At 36.7% G+C, this 18,958-nt stretch overlaps 1 protein-coding gene across 1 annotated transcript in view; it reads right to left on the bottom strand.

The window, feature by feature from the left end:
• Positions 1–4,990: 4,990 nt before the first annotated feature.
• RALYL (RALY RNA binding protein like) overlaps positions 4,991–18,958 on the bottom strand; it is a 450,880-nt gene continuing 436,912 nt past the window's right edge. The window contains exons 6-7 of the mRNA XM_019926336.3: positions 18,758–18,871; positions 4,991–5,235 (exon numbers count right to left, since the gene is read on the bottom strand). Coding sequence (XP_019781895.2) covers positions 4,991–5,235; positions 18,758–18,871 — 359 coding nt within the window. The remainder of the gene's footprint in view (positions 5,236–18,757; positions 18,872–18,958) is intronic.

Below are 18,958 nucleotides of genomic sequence, written 5' to 3'. Positions count from 1 at the left end.
AAGCTGCAGGATTGTAGTTCATCTTGCTTCTGCTGTCTGCTCTCTGGTGGATGAAGCTATCTAAGAGGCTTGTGTAATTTTCCTGATGGGAGGGACTGGTGGTGGGTACAGCTGGCTGTTGTTCTGTTGGTCAAAGCTCAGTAAAACTTTAATCCTTTTGTCTGCTGATTGGTGGGGCTGGGTTTCCTCTCTGTTCATTGTTTGGCCTGAGACAACCCAACACTGGAGCCTACAGGGGCTAATGGTGGACTCTGGGTGGGCTCAATCCAAGGGCACTTCCCAGTACTTCTGCTGCCAGTGTCCTTGTCCTCACGGTGAGACAAAGCCAGCCCCCACCTCTGCAGGAGACTCACCAACCCTTGCAGGTAGGTCTGCTGCAGTTTCCTATGGGGTCACTGCTCTTTCCCTTGGGTCCCAATCACATACTACTTTGTGTGTGCCCTCCAAGAGTGGAGTCTCTGTTTCCCACATTCCTGTTAAAGTCCTGTAATCAAATCCTGGTAGCCTTCAGAGTCTGATTCTCTAGGAATTCCTCCTCCTGTTGCCAAACCCCCATGTTCCAAAGCCTGACGTGGGGCTCAGAACATTCACTCCAGTTGGTGGACTTCTGTGGTGTAAGTGTTCTCCAGTTTGTGAGTCACCTACCCAGCAGTTATGGGATTTGATTTTATTGTGATTGTGCCCCTCCTACCATCTCATTGTGGCTTGTCCTTTGTCTTTGGATGTGGGATATCATTTTTGGTGAGTTCCAGTGTCTTCCTGTCAATGATTGTTCAGCAGTTAGTTGTGATTTGGGTGTTTTTGCAAGAAGGAGTGAGAGCACGTCCTTCTACTCTGCCATTTTGAAACAAGTTGAGCTCTTGATAGCCTTTTTGGTGGAAGAAATATGATTTCCTTCTTTATTCCCATAGCAAAAATCTCATTAGTGGTCAATCAATAAATATTTGCTAATAGATTTATTCAGAAATGAGTATGGTAACAGTTTAATAGTGTATGTATAATGCATCAATATAGAGTTCAATTTTAAATATATTCAAGTCTTAATTGATAGGCACTAATGAAATATATAGACATAGATTATTATAGAATCACAGATTTCTAGCCCTGGTTCGCTTCTTATAAATTATGAAGTCCAAATACATGAGGAAATCAGTCTTCTCTAAGGCACTAAGCTACTTGAGAAAAAGAACCATTTACTTAAACATTTCATTTTACACATAAAGCAATAGTTTTAGTTATCTGTACAATTTTTGTAGCATCTGATTCACACAGTAGGCACCTGAACGTTAGTTGAATGGATTGCTTAATGGAAATTGATTTCACTAACTGTATATTTAGATCTAGGCAATATATGGAGCAGCTTCCCGCATGCTCCACAAGGGGTGCCACCACTTATGGCTGTCCCATTATCACATTTTGCTGGATCTCCTTTGCTTCAGATACAAGTCTTGTTTCCCATTCATTTCAGATTTTCTTTGAGCAGCTGACTGAGCACGTGGATGCCAGTTCTTCCTTTTGGTTGTTACTGTATGTGCTAAAGACCTAATTATACTGTATCCTTGCTGAATCTGTAATCATACCCACTCTTCAAAAAGAGAAGATTTGTGTTTTTAATTTCCTTTTCAGGAACCAAGGATGATTTTGTTCATGTGGTCTGGAAAAGAGAAAATAGTAGACACCAGAACAGGGAATTTTCTCTTGGCCAATCACTGGGAGGGACTCCCCTGTCTCCATTTAGACTGCAGGGACTGAGTACTACACTCACCCTCACTCATTGTTTTCCAAGTTTTAGAAATGAAATGAGATACTAGAGATAGTATCCTTACCTCCAATTAGCTAAACCCCCAATTATAATGCTGGAGTTGAGGGAGAAAACCTGAGAACATTCAGGCAGAAATAGTTCTGATCAGTTACTTTCTGTGTGTTTAGAACATAAACCAAACACCATGGTTTGGTTTTGTTCCCTTGGCTGCATGCTCAACCCTTGCTCTTTCAGACATGGTGTTCCTGGAACACAGACTCACTCAGAGGAAAGATCAAACAAAATGGATTTTAGAAATTTCTGACCTAACCTTACTATTTTGTAGATAAGAAAGTTGAGACTCAGAGAAGTTATGTTTAAGGTGAATCGATTGGATTGGATAGTGACAGATCTGGGACTAAAATGGGCCTTGCTATCTCTTTCATGCCAGCTGACTTTTCATAGCTGTCTTACCCTTGTACTTCTATCTGATATTTGGAGTGATTTCATGCACATGTAGATGAGCTATCTTACATCTGAGCCTCTCAGTTCCTTGAATTCTTCATATGCAGTGACTTTTCTTATGATCCCACTTCCATCCCCCCCTCCCATGGATTTTCTCATCACCTGTCACTCCTCTGAAATATCTCAGTCTCTGAGTACAACAATTGCTTTTCTCTTATTCATTTCCTTTCCTTTCCTCTGGTCCTTAATGGTATAAGGATTTCTATTCCCTTCGTGCCTCTGTTTTCTCCTTCTCAGCCCCCTTCTATGTTCCCCTCCTTCCCTGATCAACAGTGGTTCTCAAAGAGAACCCCAGACTGGCTGCATCAGCATGACTTGGGAACCCATTAGAAACGTGAATTCCCAGACACACTCAGCATAATGAATCCGAAACTCTTGGAATGGGACAGCAATATGTGTTTTAACCATCTGGAATGGGAATTAACAAACTCCAGGTTATTCTGATGCACCTTAAAGTTTGCAAACTACTACTCTTTAATTCTTGGTCTCTAGCCTCAGCTGGCTGTGGACACTAACCGTCAATCTTTATGTTTTCCAAATTAGTGATGTTCTATGTTTTCCATACTCGCTTCTTCAAATCTTCACCTTTCTCCTTAAATATGTGACAATGCCAATCTCTCCTCACTCTCCAGAGATTATCACCCTCTGACTTACAGTTCATGCTTGAATTCCCTCAAGCACCTGCCACCAAATCCTCAGGCTTACTACAGTTTGTTGCAATGAAAGAGTGTCCCTCTTCACGTCGAAGGTCAGCCTATACATACAACTGTGTCCTAAATCCCTTTCCCGTCAGCACTGGGGACTTTCTTTCTCCTCAGCAAGTTCTCTCTCTCTCTCTCCTGGCATCTTCCACCCAATTTCAATTTAAATTCATGCACTTAGGGATTTTGATTCTAAGTGTGATAAAAGCACTGTAGGGTTTTAAGCAAGGGAGTAGCATTATCTGGTATACAGTTTAAAAAGATTTTTATCCCTTTATGTGGAGAATGGATTGAATGGACTGAAGCAAAAAAGTCAGTTTAGCTGTTGTGGAGATGTAACTAGCTTTGGGCTATGATTTGGAGGTAGAATGTATGGGGGAAGGTGGAGCGAATCAAAGGTAATCGTCGTCTTTTTGGATAATGATGCTGTTTACCAGAAAGAGGAAGGCTGGAAAGTAATAAGATGGCTGGAAATAATCAAGAATGTTTCTGGCATGTTAGGTTTCAATTGTTTATTGAACATTTATGAGGAGAGAGGCATCTACTTGAGATTAGAATTCCAGGAAGAGATGAAAAGTAGAAATATAGATTTAGGAATCTTTGGCCTATAAATAATACTCAAAGCTCTGGTGTTTGATGAAGTTACCTTGTGAAAGTGTGTATAAAGAGAAGGTGGCCCATGACAAAGTCCTGGGCTATTCCATTATTTAGTGGGAATATGGAGGGAAAGTTTCTAGCACGGGTGAATGAGAATGAACAACTAGTATTCTGAGAAATTCTCCTAAGCAGTTTTCAGCCAAATTCTGCTGACAGGTTAATTAAAATAAGAACGGAGAGGCAACCATTGGTAATGGCAACATGGAGGCCTCCAGAGATCTCAACAAAAGCAGTCACAATGAGACGGTGACAGCAAAAGTCTGATTGGAATGGCTTGGGGAAATTATGCTGTTGGATTAAAGTCCTGCCTAAGGAGAAGCTGAGAAACTTGTTAGTCTTTCATTCTAGTCCCTGCTCAACAGACTCTAGATCTAAAAATAGGTACTCAAGTCCTTCAAACTGATACAGACTTTTGTAAAAATAAGGGTGGTTGTTAAAGGCTCATATCTGAAAAGTTTAAATAAAGGTACCATGTAATTTAAACAGCTGGAATGTTAAAAATCAATATAGAATTCCATAAATGAAACTAGGGATAGGTTAGTTACCATGCCAAAATAACAACCACGACAAAATCAGTTAAATAACAGTAGGTAATAAAACAAATTGGAATCTGATATTACCTAGGATAAGTCAAGTTTAATGCAATCAGTCCATAGATACTTGAGAGCTGGCAACACACACACACATACACACACATTTGCCTTATTCTTATTAGTCAGTCCCTTTAAGATAGTATATTTAATTTCATGGCTGATAAAATATGAGGAGTAGCATTCTCATCAGCATATATTTACCAAGTCCCTGGTGTGTTTATACAGGAAAGAACATCTGGAAATGACCAGTATAATGATTACAACATTGAGGAAAACAAAACATGTAAAGAATCAAGTCTCAGTCAAATCCGCAACTCATAAAAACTGGTTATCAAGCAGCACAGGCACTGAAGATGATAAACTGGCTATACACCGAAGGATCATTGTAGTGAGCAGAGTGTAAAAAGGGCTGTTGGCCTTATAACTAATATAATTATCATCAGTGAGTGACACTACTAAATAAGAGGGGAACCATGTATTGTCCAGTAAATTGTTGTTTTGTTACCAGGATATTATACCCACGTACAGTTCATGTGTAACTGCACAAACACAAGATTCCTTTCATGATGAAGCATTTGAGAAAGAGAATCTTTCATATGAGGCTGTAAATATACCTAATCTCATATATAATATTCCTGTTCATTCATTTATTCCCTCATATTTTAAATTAACAAAAATATATTGAGCACTTATTATGTGCAAAGCACTGCCTGAGTTTGCCTTAAATATGTGCATGTAAGAAAGAAATAAGCCCCCAATAATTAATCTATATTTTAGAATGAATGAGTCGCTGACATGCTGGTACTATTACCAAAGGGTGTGGACACCAAATGTTTAGTTCCTACCAGCTCATGACCCCCATCTTCATCGAAGTCCTCCTCTATCCCATCAGTCATCTCTTCTCCATCGGCATCTGGCCCTCCTTCAGCAGGCTCCTCTGTAGAGTGATCTGCATTCTCTGACACACATTCATCTTGGATCAGCTCTATACTCTCTTCCAATTTCTTCTTCTGAGCTTCTGGTGGAGGGGGGAAAAAGCAAATGACTACTACTTTGGGTTGCTCATGAGCCATTTGGATAAACCATGAAAAAACAGTCTATGAATGGGTAAACTCTGTACTATTGTGTGAGGAAGATAAAGTAAATTATGTTAAGGTTGAATTTATTCAGTCATGTAACTTATGTTCATATCTCTGTGTATTTACATGTAAGCATATTATTTTTTAACAAAATTAGCAAAAAAATTGGGGAATGCCGATGGTACTTGTATATAAGGAAACAAAGATTTACATAAACAGATTGATCTTTCTGGTTATATATAGTTCTTTCTGATAAGGATGTCCTCTCTAAGGAGAAAATACAGCAAAAAAAAAAAAAAAAAAGAAAATCAGATAAAACGTAGAATGTGTTCACTCAAGGAAGGAGGATGAAGAATGCTCTCACTGACAAGTTCAAACTTAAGTGAAGAAGACAAAAACTCACTGAGGAAAAAAGTACAAAAGCAGATATGTTGGCCGTCAACAACATGTTCATGTGAACAATCCTTTGATATTTTACTCTAAATTCTGTTGGTAGATGTGGTTAACCACAAGGGTTAAGAATAAAATTCTGGTGTAAGAGAGCCCGTGTTCAATGTCGAGCTTCATCATTTACAAGCTTTGTGACGCTGAAATGATAAACACTCCTTGTGCCTCAGTTTTCTCATCCACGCAATCAGGATAGAGAGATTTTAACTTTCAGGGCCTGGAGTAGTAAATCAAAGTGTTTAGTTTAGTGATTTGCAAATAGTAAGTGCTCAACAAATGAAGCTACATTCTACATTAATGGAATTCCCTCTAATGCCAGGGTGTGTGCATTTCGTTCACAGAAATGTGCCCAAATGGGAATTATGCTGACAACATAATAATTATTTCCCCTAGTGGTTGGTTTTCTTCTCTTGTGAAAATACCAAGAAGCACTGGGTATTGAATAAATGAGATTATCTTATGTACCTCCTTCTCTTATTGCCATGTGTACATGACTATGTCAAAAGCTATGTGCTTTTCACACTCATTTTGATTATTATTATTTTATCAGATGATTATCCCATTATTCGAGTTTTAAAAGATGTTGCACTTTGAGTTTATTTATTTATATTTTACAGCAATAAGGAAAGTTTACAGAGACAAAATATTTTGGGGTATTCATTCTTGGTAGTTTTTGTAATGTGAGTTAAAAGGAAAATAAGCATTTTTATATACATTTTGACTCAGCATAAATCTTTTCAAACATAACTAATATGTAAATCAATAAATGGATAAACATTATGTATAAGTAAGAAGATATCCTCTCCTATAAATTGTTTAAAATTGTAGTAATAGTTACTTATATAAATACAGGCATAACTCCAAGGAGATATTGCGGGTTCAGGGTTCAGTTCCAGACCAGTTTTTTTCTGTTCTTTGCTGTACACCTGAAACTAACACAATATTGTAAATCAACTATATTTTAATTAAAAAAAAAAGCTGTGATGGGCAGACTAGTGAGAGCACTGAAAAGTTTGGAATCCTCTGATATTAATCATGCCTTATGCTCCACCTTGTTGCCTCTGTATCGCTGATCCTGGAAGACACATGGATTTGGCTACTGTAGTGTGATCTTCCACTCTTTCTCCTAAAAGAGGTTTTTGTACTTATCACGTGACCCCCTCACTTCTAGCCGCTCTGGGTCACTATGTTGGTGGTTCAAATGCCCTGACTCTCAAGTCCTGGTGTTGGTATTTTAAGAAAGAAAAAGGAATGAAGGTCTGGGATTGGATAATTATTATTCTATAAAACATGTCCCTAATATTACAACTTTTCCTAAAGTCAAACTTTCTCAATTTTAAGTCATTGTGTTTATTCTTTTGTTATAACACACAAATGGGCTTCTGGTTAAAATTCACATTATATTGGAAATTCATTTGGTCTGGCATACCTATTTCTTCTCTAATGACTTCAGAAATATATGTTCTCTAAGAACCGTCACTTTTTGATGTTGAAAGTTATATTGTTTCTTTTTTTTTTTTTCTCTAGAAAATCTCTGGTCCAAAAGGTGTAATGGATTTTCAGAGAATATATGTAGGACCAGATCTCGGAGTTGTATAGTCCTCATTTGGCTTTGTGTAACAATTTGATTCAGTTATCTTTGGAATCCAAGTTGACTTTCTTGATCTTCTTAGTTGAATACAATCCCTCCTCTTTTCATCAACCAAAATGTGTATCAGATAGTTCTGTTGTTGGCTTCTCCTTTTCTCATTAGTGTTTAAGCTTTCTTGAAACTTGAGCTATTGCCTCAAAAGGTCATTATCACACTCTAAGGGGATAATAAAGATATCAATCTTTTATAAAGTGAAAAGTGCAATACTAGTCAGTTATCAAGAAATATTTTGATGTTCTCTGTACCCTTCATTGAATGCCTTATACAGAGAAGAGATAAGGTATTAGAGAGAATATAAGATTTGAGATCCACACTTTTGCTAATTACTAGTTCTATTAACTGTAATTTTCTTTTCTAAAAGATGAGCATAAAGATGATATCTTTCAGAAGGCTACAGTATGCTCAAATGAGGAAAAAGAGGTGAATGCATTTTTTAAACTATAAAGGGCACAAAAACATGTTCTCTTAAGAGGTTCTAAATAGTTCTTGAGTTGAATCTATATTGATTACTTGATTGCTATAGATAAGTTGTCCATATCAAAATAATTCATCACTACTGATCATTAAGAATCATATATTACAAAGACAATTTTGGCTTTGATGTGGTCCCTTAATTTCTGTTTAGACAGACATAGTGTTTTTTTTTTGTGGTACGCGGGCCCCTCACCGCTCCGGCCTCTCTCGCCGCAGAGCACAGGCTCCAGACGCGCAGGCCCAGCGGCCATGCCTCACGGGCCCAGCCGCCCCGCGGCATGTGGGATCTTCCCGGACCGGGGCACAAACCCGTGTCCCCTGCATCAGCAGGCGGACTCTCAACCACTGCGCCACCAGGGAAGCCCAGACATAGTGTTTTAAGTTACTCTGTTTTGTGTATTAATATACAACATACCTGTAATTCCTCTGATGACCTATTTCAAAGGCAGTTGTGTATTAATATAGTTCATTGCAAAAACATCCTATAACATCCTCATTCATCCATTCATTAATTAGAAAGCTAGCTGCATGGAAGACATTATCTGGGTTGAGAAAAAAAGCTTAATTATAATGGCAATTGATTCAAAGGAGTTTAACAGAAATACACTCAGTCTGTGCTTTAGTAATGTGGCCACCATAGATTTTTGTCATTATCTCAATGGGAAATGTTATAATCACTAAGCAGCGATAGGTTTCATGAAAAAAAAATCACACATGAAAGCATATCTTGTTTATAAAACTGTTGGTTCACAGTTTACCAAGCAGTTTTGATCCAGTTATTATCTTGTTGAAATAGAAAGAAACAAAGCAACTTGTTCTATTTTTATGAATAATTATCTAATTCTACTTCTATTAGAAATGAGTAGTTTATTAGTAGTTGTTAGTTTTTTAGTTTATTCTTAACTTCATAACAGTCTCTTTATCTGCATAATTCTTTTTCTACTTCTCACTTTTACTTTTTATTGTGAGTGCGTGTGTGCATGCACACGCACGCATGCATTTGTGTCTCTACTACTGAAGCTTCTTTGGGGCAGAAAACTTTTTATACGTTTTTGTATCCCTGGTGGCTCAGAGGCTTACATGTAAATTAAATATTTGTTGAATATATTCATGAATTTTTGTGGAACTAAAAAAACAAAAATAAATGTCTGGGTATCAAATTCTTTTCATAGAGTCACAGTGATTTTTGAATTTGGCACCATGGTAGCAAAAATACAAATTCAAAGAAACTAAAAGAAACCTCCTTGAAACATTCTACACAAGAGCCCCACACCACTAAGGCAAAATCAATCGTGAGGTATGAGAATTTCTGAAAGGAAAATTGTTCATGTTTATAACTGACAAGTCTCCAGGAGAAAAATAAACTATGAAGTCTTCAGGTGCTTGCAGGAGGAGGACTGCCTTTGAACAGTGGCATTATTTTGAGTCTTTGTTGACTTTTTAAGTCAGAGTGAGGGGCAACCACAACATTTCTTTTGTGAGAAAAGTGCGTTAATTTTAGATTTTTTTTTTTGCGGTACGCGGGGTCTCTCACAGTTGTGGCCTCTCTCGCTGCAGAGCACAGGCTAGGGACGTGCAGGCCCAGCGGCCATGGCTCAGGGGTCTAGCCGCTCCGTGGCATGTGAGATCCTCCCAGACCGGGGCACGAACCCATGTCCCCTGCATCGGCAGGCAGACTCTCAACCACTGAGCCTCCAGGGAAGCCCCAGGGGAGTGTTTTGAACCTCTTCAGGAACCAGACAATTTTTTTTGAGGTTTTAATTATTTTAAATTAAAAATTATTTTTACTGAAATATAGTTGGTTTACAATGTTGTGTTAATTACTTCTGTGCAGCAAAATTATTCAATTATATATACATTCTATTTGTAACTATTCTTTTTCGTTATGGTTTATCATAGGATATTGAGCATAGTTCTCTGTGTTATACTGTAGGACCTTGTGTTGTCCATCCTATATATAAAAGCCTACATCTGCTAACTCCAGCCTCCCACTCCATCCCTTCCCCAACCCCCACCCCCTTGGCAACCACCAGTCTGTTCTCTATGTCCATGGTTCTGTTTCCATTTCCTAGATAGGTTCGTTTGTGTCATATTTTAGATTCCATGTATAAGTGATATTATATGATATTTATCTTTCTCTTTCTGACTTCACTTAGTATGAGAATCTCTAGTTGCATCCATGTTGCTGTAAATGGCATTATTTCATTCTTTTTAATGGCTGAGTAGTATTCCATTGTATATATGTACCACATCTTCTTTATCCATTCATCTGTTGATTGACATTTATGTTGTTTCCATGTCTTGGCTATTGCGAATAGTGCTGCTATGAACATAGCGGTACATATATCTCTCTGAAATATAGTTTTGTCTGATGTATGCCCAGGAGTGGGATTGCTGGATAATATGGTAATTCTATTTTTAGTTTTCTGAAGAACTTCCATACTGTTTTCCACAGTGGCTGCACCAACTTACATTCCCACCAACGTGTAGGAGGGAAGAACCAGACAATTTTAAATTCAAGAATGAAGAAATTTGCTTAGTTAAAAGCACATGTTCAAACTAAACAATGGCTATCAAAGGAAACGAAGTGCAAGTGACAGGTAAATACTTCTGTTTAAAGGAAAATGCCTCAGGCTTTAAAAAGCCCTAAAAGGAAAGAATTTGATATAAAATTTTAATCCTCATATTCAAATATTTTTTTCTGTACCTCTCATTTCTATTTCATCATGTATATATGATTTAGAAGGCAAGTTAGAATTGTTGGGATTCATGTTCAAAGCGTTTTTATTAAATTCACTTTGCTGTAAAGCTATTATCATTAATATAACTTTGAAAATTGGTTGAGTTGGCAATTAAGTTTTTTGACATACTGGCTTAATTGCTAGCTAATTGCTAGCTGTATTGTACTTAGCAGATGGTTAGAAAGGATGTTGATATAAAAACAGTCACATTATTCATCAGAGCCAGCTAGTAGCCTCAAACTATTGTTTTCACATTGCAGTATAAACTGTATTGTTTTAAAAAATTCTACAATACCTGTGTATAATATGAATTTAACTCAATGATTCCAGTAAATGCCATTTAGAAAGATGCACTTATTATGGCTGGTGTCACTAACAATGACATAAATGAGCATCGGGAAAGGTATGCAGGAAGAATGTCTTTAGATTAACATACCAGTTACATAAGTACACTCCTGGTGAAAAAGTCCTCAAAGTTGTTCACAAGAAGTATCCTCGATAGTTGAGGTGACCATAGATTCAATATAAATCACTTAAAAAATTACTGAGATATTGTGTTTATTTAAATCTCACAATAATTTTAAGGAATAGACATTATTTTACCCATTTTATAAATTTTATAACGACCTTTCCAAATTTTATGCAGGTAGTAAGTTTTGGGACTAGGTCTCTAGTAGGATGTGAACCTAGTTCTGTTTGATTCCCAAGTCTGGGGCCTCGGATGTTTTAGTAGTGTAAATCTATTTGCCCCAAGGTAGATGAATTAGGGAGGAATTAGAAGTGTAAAGAACAGCTAAAAGTTCTTAAAAAAAATAAGGTGACTGCAATAGAGCAAGTGAGCGGGCTTGAGTATCAGCAGTACCACTGAGAAAATAGAAGGGATGGAGTAAAAAGATGCCAAAAGCCAGATTTTGCAATACTGGCTATAGTAGGAATGGAAGATGATATCAAGGTTGGCAATGTGATTGACAGGATTTATGTAATGGTGATGTGACAGAGGCAGGGTGCAGAGAGAAGAGTATATTTAGAGGAGAAAGAGTTCAATTTTTAAAGACTATGATTGAGTTGTTACTAAGAAAGCCTTAACATTCCCATCAGCTTGACTGCACTTTTGACAGACTCCATTCTGATTATGGGCCCTGACCTCCTTTTTCTTACAGCATTTACTTTAGAAACCTTGTGTCTGTAAATTCTTTCTATGCCCCTTTGAGTTGTATATCTTTTATAACCAGGCATGTCTTTTCAAGACCTGGAGGCTCCCTCTTTGACATGTAATCATCAGAAAAAGATAGGACTCCTGGCTCCCAGTCTCTGTGGGCCAGTAGGAGCCTAACTTCCATAGAGTCAATCAGCAAACATGGATGGCCTCATAATATTGATCAACCTCCCTACTAACATCCTCTAATACTTTTCAGTCAGCTCACTCTTGCATTTAAAAACCCTCCTACCTTTTGTTTTGGTAGAGCTGAGTTCAATTTCCATCCCCTATTACAATAGTTTTGACCTCTATTACAGTAGTCTTGAATGAAGTCTTCCTTGCCATTTTTAACAAGTGTCCAGTGACACTTATCTGAGGGATGGCCACTGGAGCTCTCTAGGAAGCAGTTGGAAAAGTTTTGATCCATTTGCTAGAGACAACTCAATCTCTTTTTTCCCCTGTAAATTGAGCTTCTTTAAAACATTTAATTTTTGTAGTTAAATATTTCTACAAGACTTTTTAATGAAAAACAGTAGTTTTCTCTTCCCATTTGCTTACCATTTCCAGCTCTTTAAGGGCTTTATACTCACTTAGCCGATTCTTTTAGATATGTGCCCTTATATTTCTAAATAGCATGTTTATATTGTTATTTCTTGATTAGTTTTATACACTATCTATTAACATCACCCTTGGGAAGCTGAGGATTCAGCTTACTTCCCATCCCCACTTCCCATCTCCCTCAAGAGTTATATTGTAAATTGTATTAGATCAGTTTTCGGTTTTTACATAAATTTAAAAATGTAAATGCATTGGGCAGCTAAATTGTTAGTATATAATGAATAATTTATTCTTTCCCAAACAATATTTTACTTTCTTTGGAATTAAAAATTGCCTTAGGTTGTTTGTTTGTTTTAAACTTGGTACTTGTACTAAGTACATGTACTCCTTTCTATATGCTTAAACAAACTTACCTGTCCCTCCATCAGATGTGTAACTCTCATCTCAACCAATTCACTTCCCCAACTATTAGCCACTGAATCCATTTCATCTTCTTGAAAAAGTCTCTCCCAGAACGTTTGAGCAGGTCTGATCTGTACTCATTATTTTCCAGGTCTCTTTCACAGCTCATATGCTAGAATCTTCTTTATCATTATCCTGAGGATTCCCTTTGCCTTTGGATTCCCTGCTTTGGGAAAGTCATGTTATTCTGTTTCTTGGTTTAACTCCTTGTTTTGGTGAAGTATATCTTTAGTAATTATCAGAGAAAGGGTGAATGGGAGGTAAGTTTTTTAAGCCTTGTACATCTGAAAATATCTTCAATCTACCCTCACTTTTTAATAGTTTGGGAATTAGGTATAGAATTGTAGGTTGCAAGAGGATGTTTTCATTGCCTTCTAGCTTTTAGTGTGGCTGCTGAAAGGCCCATTGGCATTCTGATTTGTTTCCTTATATAAAAACTGTCCTCTCTCTTTTCCTCTCTGTCTCTCTGGAAGCCTGTAGGATTTTCTCTTTGCCCCCATGTTATGAAATATCAAAGTTTTATGCTTTGAAGCACATCTGTTTTCATGCCCTGTTTCAGGTACTCAGTGGATCCTTTCAATCTTGTTAACTATGTTCTTCAGTTTTGGTTATTTTTTCCCCCCAAAAAATTGTTTTTGGATGTTCCTTCTCTTTCTTTCTGAAACCCTGTTTTTCAGATAGTCATCCAGTAACTTTCATATCCTTCCCTTCTGATTTTCCACCTGAATTTTCTTCTGTATTGTCTGGGAGAGTTTCCCCAATTTTGTCTTTCAATCCTGTTTATTTGTGCTATCTTATGTTAATTTCTAAAAGCTCTTTTATCTGACCTTTAAATACTGAGTTTTAGTCTTGTGTTCTTATTTCATGAATGCAATACCTTCCCTTTCTTTCTTAGGGTATTAATCAGTGGTTTGGTGTTTTTTATTTATTTATTTTTATTTTGAAGTTTTATTCTTCCTGCACAATCTGTTTCCTCCAATTTTTAATTATTTTTCTCTTCTTTTTTTTGGTATTTGATTTTTACATTAAATGTTTTCTGCCATCTGGTGAATCTTGTCTCTTTGTATTAACAGTGGGGTATTAAAATATGGATGGGAAGTTTTGTAAGTATAAGGGGATATCATTTCTGCAGGGTGATCTTGTTGACTATTTCTTTGGGTGGCATCCATGCCAACATCTTTAAATCTTTTCTCTTCAGCTGCTCATATTCCCAAATAAAACCTCTCCTAGTGTCTTTCCAGTAGTCTGGCAGCTGAAGGGGAGAAGAATGCTTGGAATTTCTGTAGTAATTGTGCAAACTTCTGCTTTTCTCCCTGTTTTTAGCTGCTCTCAAATTTGTTTGTCTATTAGTCCTGAGATATGCTGTTTTAGCTTTTCTAGAGGAAACTTCTCAAGGCTTCTAGTGGGCCAGGGACAGTTGGGAATGGTAACACAGGAATCTGTTTCTTTAACAGACTTTCAGCCATTTATACCCTCTTTTCCAGAGGAATATAATGGCTTTGATTCTGAGACTTTTGGAGTTCTGTGGTTAAAACTGGACTTATTTCTAGGATGTGATAAGTCAGGTACACTTCTCCATCTGCTGTTTAGCTTCTAAAATTTTGTGCCCATTTTCTTTATGCTTAGGGATTTTCATTTTTTAAACCTGTCATTATTTTAATGCAGATTAAGGAGGGAGCAGAGCTCAATTCAAGTGTTCAGTCCAACATCTGTAACCAGACACATCACCATTCTAATACAAAGTGTAAGATAGCAGTTAGGTATTCAGGACAGAACTAGTAGCCACGTTATAGGTGGCAGCAGTCAGATCATCTGGAGCAATGTCTTCCATTCTGAGTACCACACTCTGTAGTTGACAAACTATACAGTGACTAGAGAAGAGAGATGACAATCTTTCAAGATGCAAAACTAAATGACATGAGAAGCAGCTGAAGAAATTACTGATATTTATCTAGAGAAAAGAAGACGTCAAAGATGCTTTGACCAAGATTTGAATGCAACTAAGTTGAGCATCTATGGGCCAATTATGTTGACTCTATTCAAAAGTTTTGGAAGGATGAGAATACTACAGCTCTTTTATATATTTAATTGGCTGATACATCCACAAGGGATTAGATATTAAGCTTGGTTTCAGGGGACATAAAAAGAGTAACTGAAGCAAGTGAAAGCAAAGTCCATTTTGGCTCCATATAAAGAGAACTTACCATAGGAGTATGAGACACAAATATGATCAAGGACCAAGCAAGTAACATAAATGTATGAATTGGCTGGATAAAGATATTAGCAAACTGAAAAGTGCATGTCATGTATAATATGGCAGCAGTATTGAAAGATTCCAATTTTTCAAAAGAAGTTATATATCTTGACATTTATCTGTAACATTCTAATTCTTGGACATTAATTTATTAAAAAAATTCTGTATCTTTTACCAAACATATAGGCAGGATGAAATTATCCTGATGGGACTGATGTGTGACATCTCTAGTGGTTAGGTCTAATGGATAGGGTAGGTTGGCTAATCTCATTGGAATTGTCCAAGTGAGTTTGGCTGGTCATATAGGAAGCACATCACTGAGAATAAAGTTGAATTAAAGAATGCCTAATTGCTTTTTCATATCACAGAGTCTTTGCCTGAAATTTGATTTTTTAAAAGATGTCATTGCTCATTGTACGATACTCAGTCTTTAGTTTTCCTTCTCACTCCTTTCACCCTTTATGGTCATTTTACATCACTGTGTAAACCACATATAAATTGTGGTCTTCATATGTGGCAATTTACGATTCTCTTTTAAAAGAATTATCTAGGAATGAGGCACAATTGTAGGCTAAATTGATATGTGTTATTTATTGTTTTCAATAATCTATAGTCACCATATCCCAAAGTAATGTTATTTGAATTATTCAAATAGGAAAAAATAACATATGCAGGGTAGATTCATACTAATCATTATTTAAAAGCTGGAATATATGCTTGAGGCCATAGTCCCTTCCTCTACTTTATATTTGAGGGGCTTGAGACCTAGAAGAGTTAAATGACCTGCTAAATCGTGTCCAGTGCATAGTACATGGTGTTGGAAAAGTCATAAAAGTTAGAGAAAACATGACCTTGTTCTGAGGAAGTTTACAACATCAAAGGAAGAGACAGGATGCCATGCAAACATCTATTAACAATAATTTAAGGTACAGAGAATCCAAAATTATGTCATTATACCTCGTTACAATTATTCCTGATAGCTTAGGAATTCACTTCAAATGAAAAAGAAAAAAAGTGATCCTATGAAACTTGAACTCAGGACAAGCTCCATGCTGTGTGGCTTTATTCTGTTTGTAACCCTCCATCTCCTTCCTGCCACTATTCTATGCTGGAAACTTTCATCATCAAATGACTAAGAGTAAACTGGGAATGAGAGATGTATAAAAGAGCAATAGTGAAGAATAAATGTTAACTACCGTATAATTGGCTTGCAACCAAATAAACATTAAAATGGGTGTCTCCTTAAAGTTAATAAGGAAGTACTGAGCAATTAAAAAGAATTTTAATGTATTTCTCTCCACTTTCCATAATGTAGTATTGACTCCATACAGCCCTGCTTTCTTTTCATAAAGAAAATATAGAAAATGATCATCTTATCTCCATAAATATGAATACTGTTCAGGAGACAATTACTACAAAACTGAAATTACAAATTAAATAATTCCACTTTCTTCCTGACATGTTCAAGTAAGAAAGACATAAATATCAAAGGCCTAAGCCTATCATTTTAAAAATAACTGTCTCATGACTGGGAAAGTTTAAGCATGTACAGAAATAAGGTGACAGCCTTTCATGAAAAGAAAATGCAAGCTTTGAATTTTAGTGTCTTGTTTATAGATGATCTTCTAAGAAGATATGTGGAAGGTATTATTCATTGCAGGAAACTGGAAAGTATAATATGATGGAATAAGGATCACATTTTTCTCGTTGAGGTGATTTATATTTAAATGAGTTCTCCATAATCCTTTAAACTGAAGAGCAAATTGGTTATCAAAGTCCTTTGCTGTAAGGGTTGTTTTACATAATAATGAATTTCACAGAAGTTCCTCAAAGGGAAATATTGATTTAGGCAACATCACAGGGTATTTCAATTCCAGCAACACTTTAGATTAGTGCCATAGACAGCATATAAAAAACTTTCTAAAATCTAAATTTCTCTATTAAGAAGTGTAGGCAGCATATTTTTTCTCAATAGAAAATATAACAGAAGTTTTTAATAAAAATGAGCCTATTTTATCTATTATTTATCTACCACTTCTAATGCACATTAACTTACCAAAAGTTAATGAGAATCTACCATGTGCTAGGTATATGGTTTATTGTTTTAGAAATAGGCTGCATGATAGTAGTAGGAAATATTCGTTTGCCTATATATGTTTATGTTACTAACAAGACAAAATAGCACCAATTATTGAGCCTTTACTCTATGTTAGTTACTGTACTATACAACTTACATGCGCTACTTTTCTCATTTCTCACATTGCCAGGTAGCCATTACTGTTCTCATTTTATAAATGAGAAAACTGAGGTTAAGAAGTTGTGAGGATTTGAACCACAGTATATTTCTGTCACCCATTATGTTGTAACACTACCTCACTGCTGGCTTCTTTTCAGTCTTGAACCCTGCATGCCTCATTACCAGAAGGTAAGCTCTAGTCATCTCCCCAGTGATACAGTCAACAAACAGGCAGGTTCCTCTTTGTTGTAACTCAGTGGCCCTAGATCCCAAGTGGTTCTCATCAGTTAGTTGTTACCCAGGTAGCCTCACTTCAGGGAAATCCTGGGACCAGCCCATGGGTGGAACCTGAGATTGTTCCAATGTTCCTATAACATTGGAAAGGGCAGTGCTTTCACTCACAAGACCTGGGTTTGAAACCTAGGTCTATCACAAACTATTTATGTGGCTATGGAAAAGTCAGTTTACCTCCTTGAACCTTCATTTTCTCCTCTGTAAAATGCAGAGGTAGGATTTGATCAATGGTTTTCAAAACTGTATTGTTTATTTTTGAAAAAGTGAAGCCCTTTTAGCAAATGAAGTCTTATGTTGAATCTCAATATATAAAACATATACAGGTAGAACTACACTGTTTGCAGCAAAGGCTGGGTTTGGAGGAGGCATGAGTTCATTTGCCTCCTGGGTGTTCTTCCAGCACTCATCTCATCTCCAAGGAGCCTCTGAGGCATCAAAGACCCTGCAGAATACAATTTGCAAATTATGAACTAGCTCATCTCTAAGTTTATGCCAGTACTCATAGTGTATGATTTTAAAACTGTCCGTTGCCATATAAAAGGGTATTAGCGTTTTATTAGCATGGAATGAGGGTCAGGGAAGATAATTCAAAGAGAGAGTACATTAAGTTAAAGAAGTAAGTCAAATGATGTGGCCTTGGGTGGCCAGGCATACCGTTGATACTGAGATCCTGCAAATGGGTTCTGAATTTTGCAGAGTTGCAGCAATGCAAGAGTGAGGCTTTATAATCATGGTTTTTGAAATCTGTTAAATTTTGCTGCAGTTAATTTAATGAAATATGAGTATAATTTTAGCCCAATAGAACATTTCATTAATTGATTTAATTTTCTTAAAGGTTACTTGATATTGAGATGTAAACTTTTAATTATGATCCACTTGTTACTTATTATTAGCATCAAAATACTTTTCCTTTTTTCCCTTCTTTTTAAAAATATGAATTTTAGGCAAATTGGCTCACCTTCTCTAAAAAGTTAAAAATCAGATTCCATCATTGCAAGTCTAAGCTTAAAGACTGTATTCATGTAAATGTACTAAACTCTATTAAACTCAGCCAGTATCCCTCTGGGCCTGTGCTGTCTCCGTGATTGACACTGTTTCAATGGTTTAATTCTGACATGTCTGTGGCCACAGATCTTTTTCACTTACCTGCCTCCACCTTCTGCTGCTTCTCAATCTTCTCCAGGCGCCCTAACAAGGAGTCAATTTTAGTTTTGATCTGGGTTAATTCTTTCTTGATTGTCTGTAATTCATCTGATTTCACTGGAAAGGGGAAAAGGGAAAGAATGCAACAGAATGTCAAATGCACCACGACCCACTTAAGCACAACTCACAGACACCCCATGTTTT

The sequence above is a fragment of the Tursiops truncatus genome, chromosome 17 (assembly GCF_011762595.2).
Source record: "Tursiops truncatus isolate mTurTru1 chromosome 17, mTurTru1.mat.Y, whole genome shotgun sequence".
Lineage (NCBI taxonomy): Eukaryota > Metazoa > Chordata > Mammalia > Artiodactyla > Delphinidae > Tursiops > Tursiops truncatus.
This window is presented reverse-complemented; position numbering and strand designations above follow the sequence as displayed.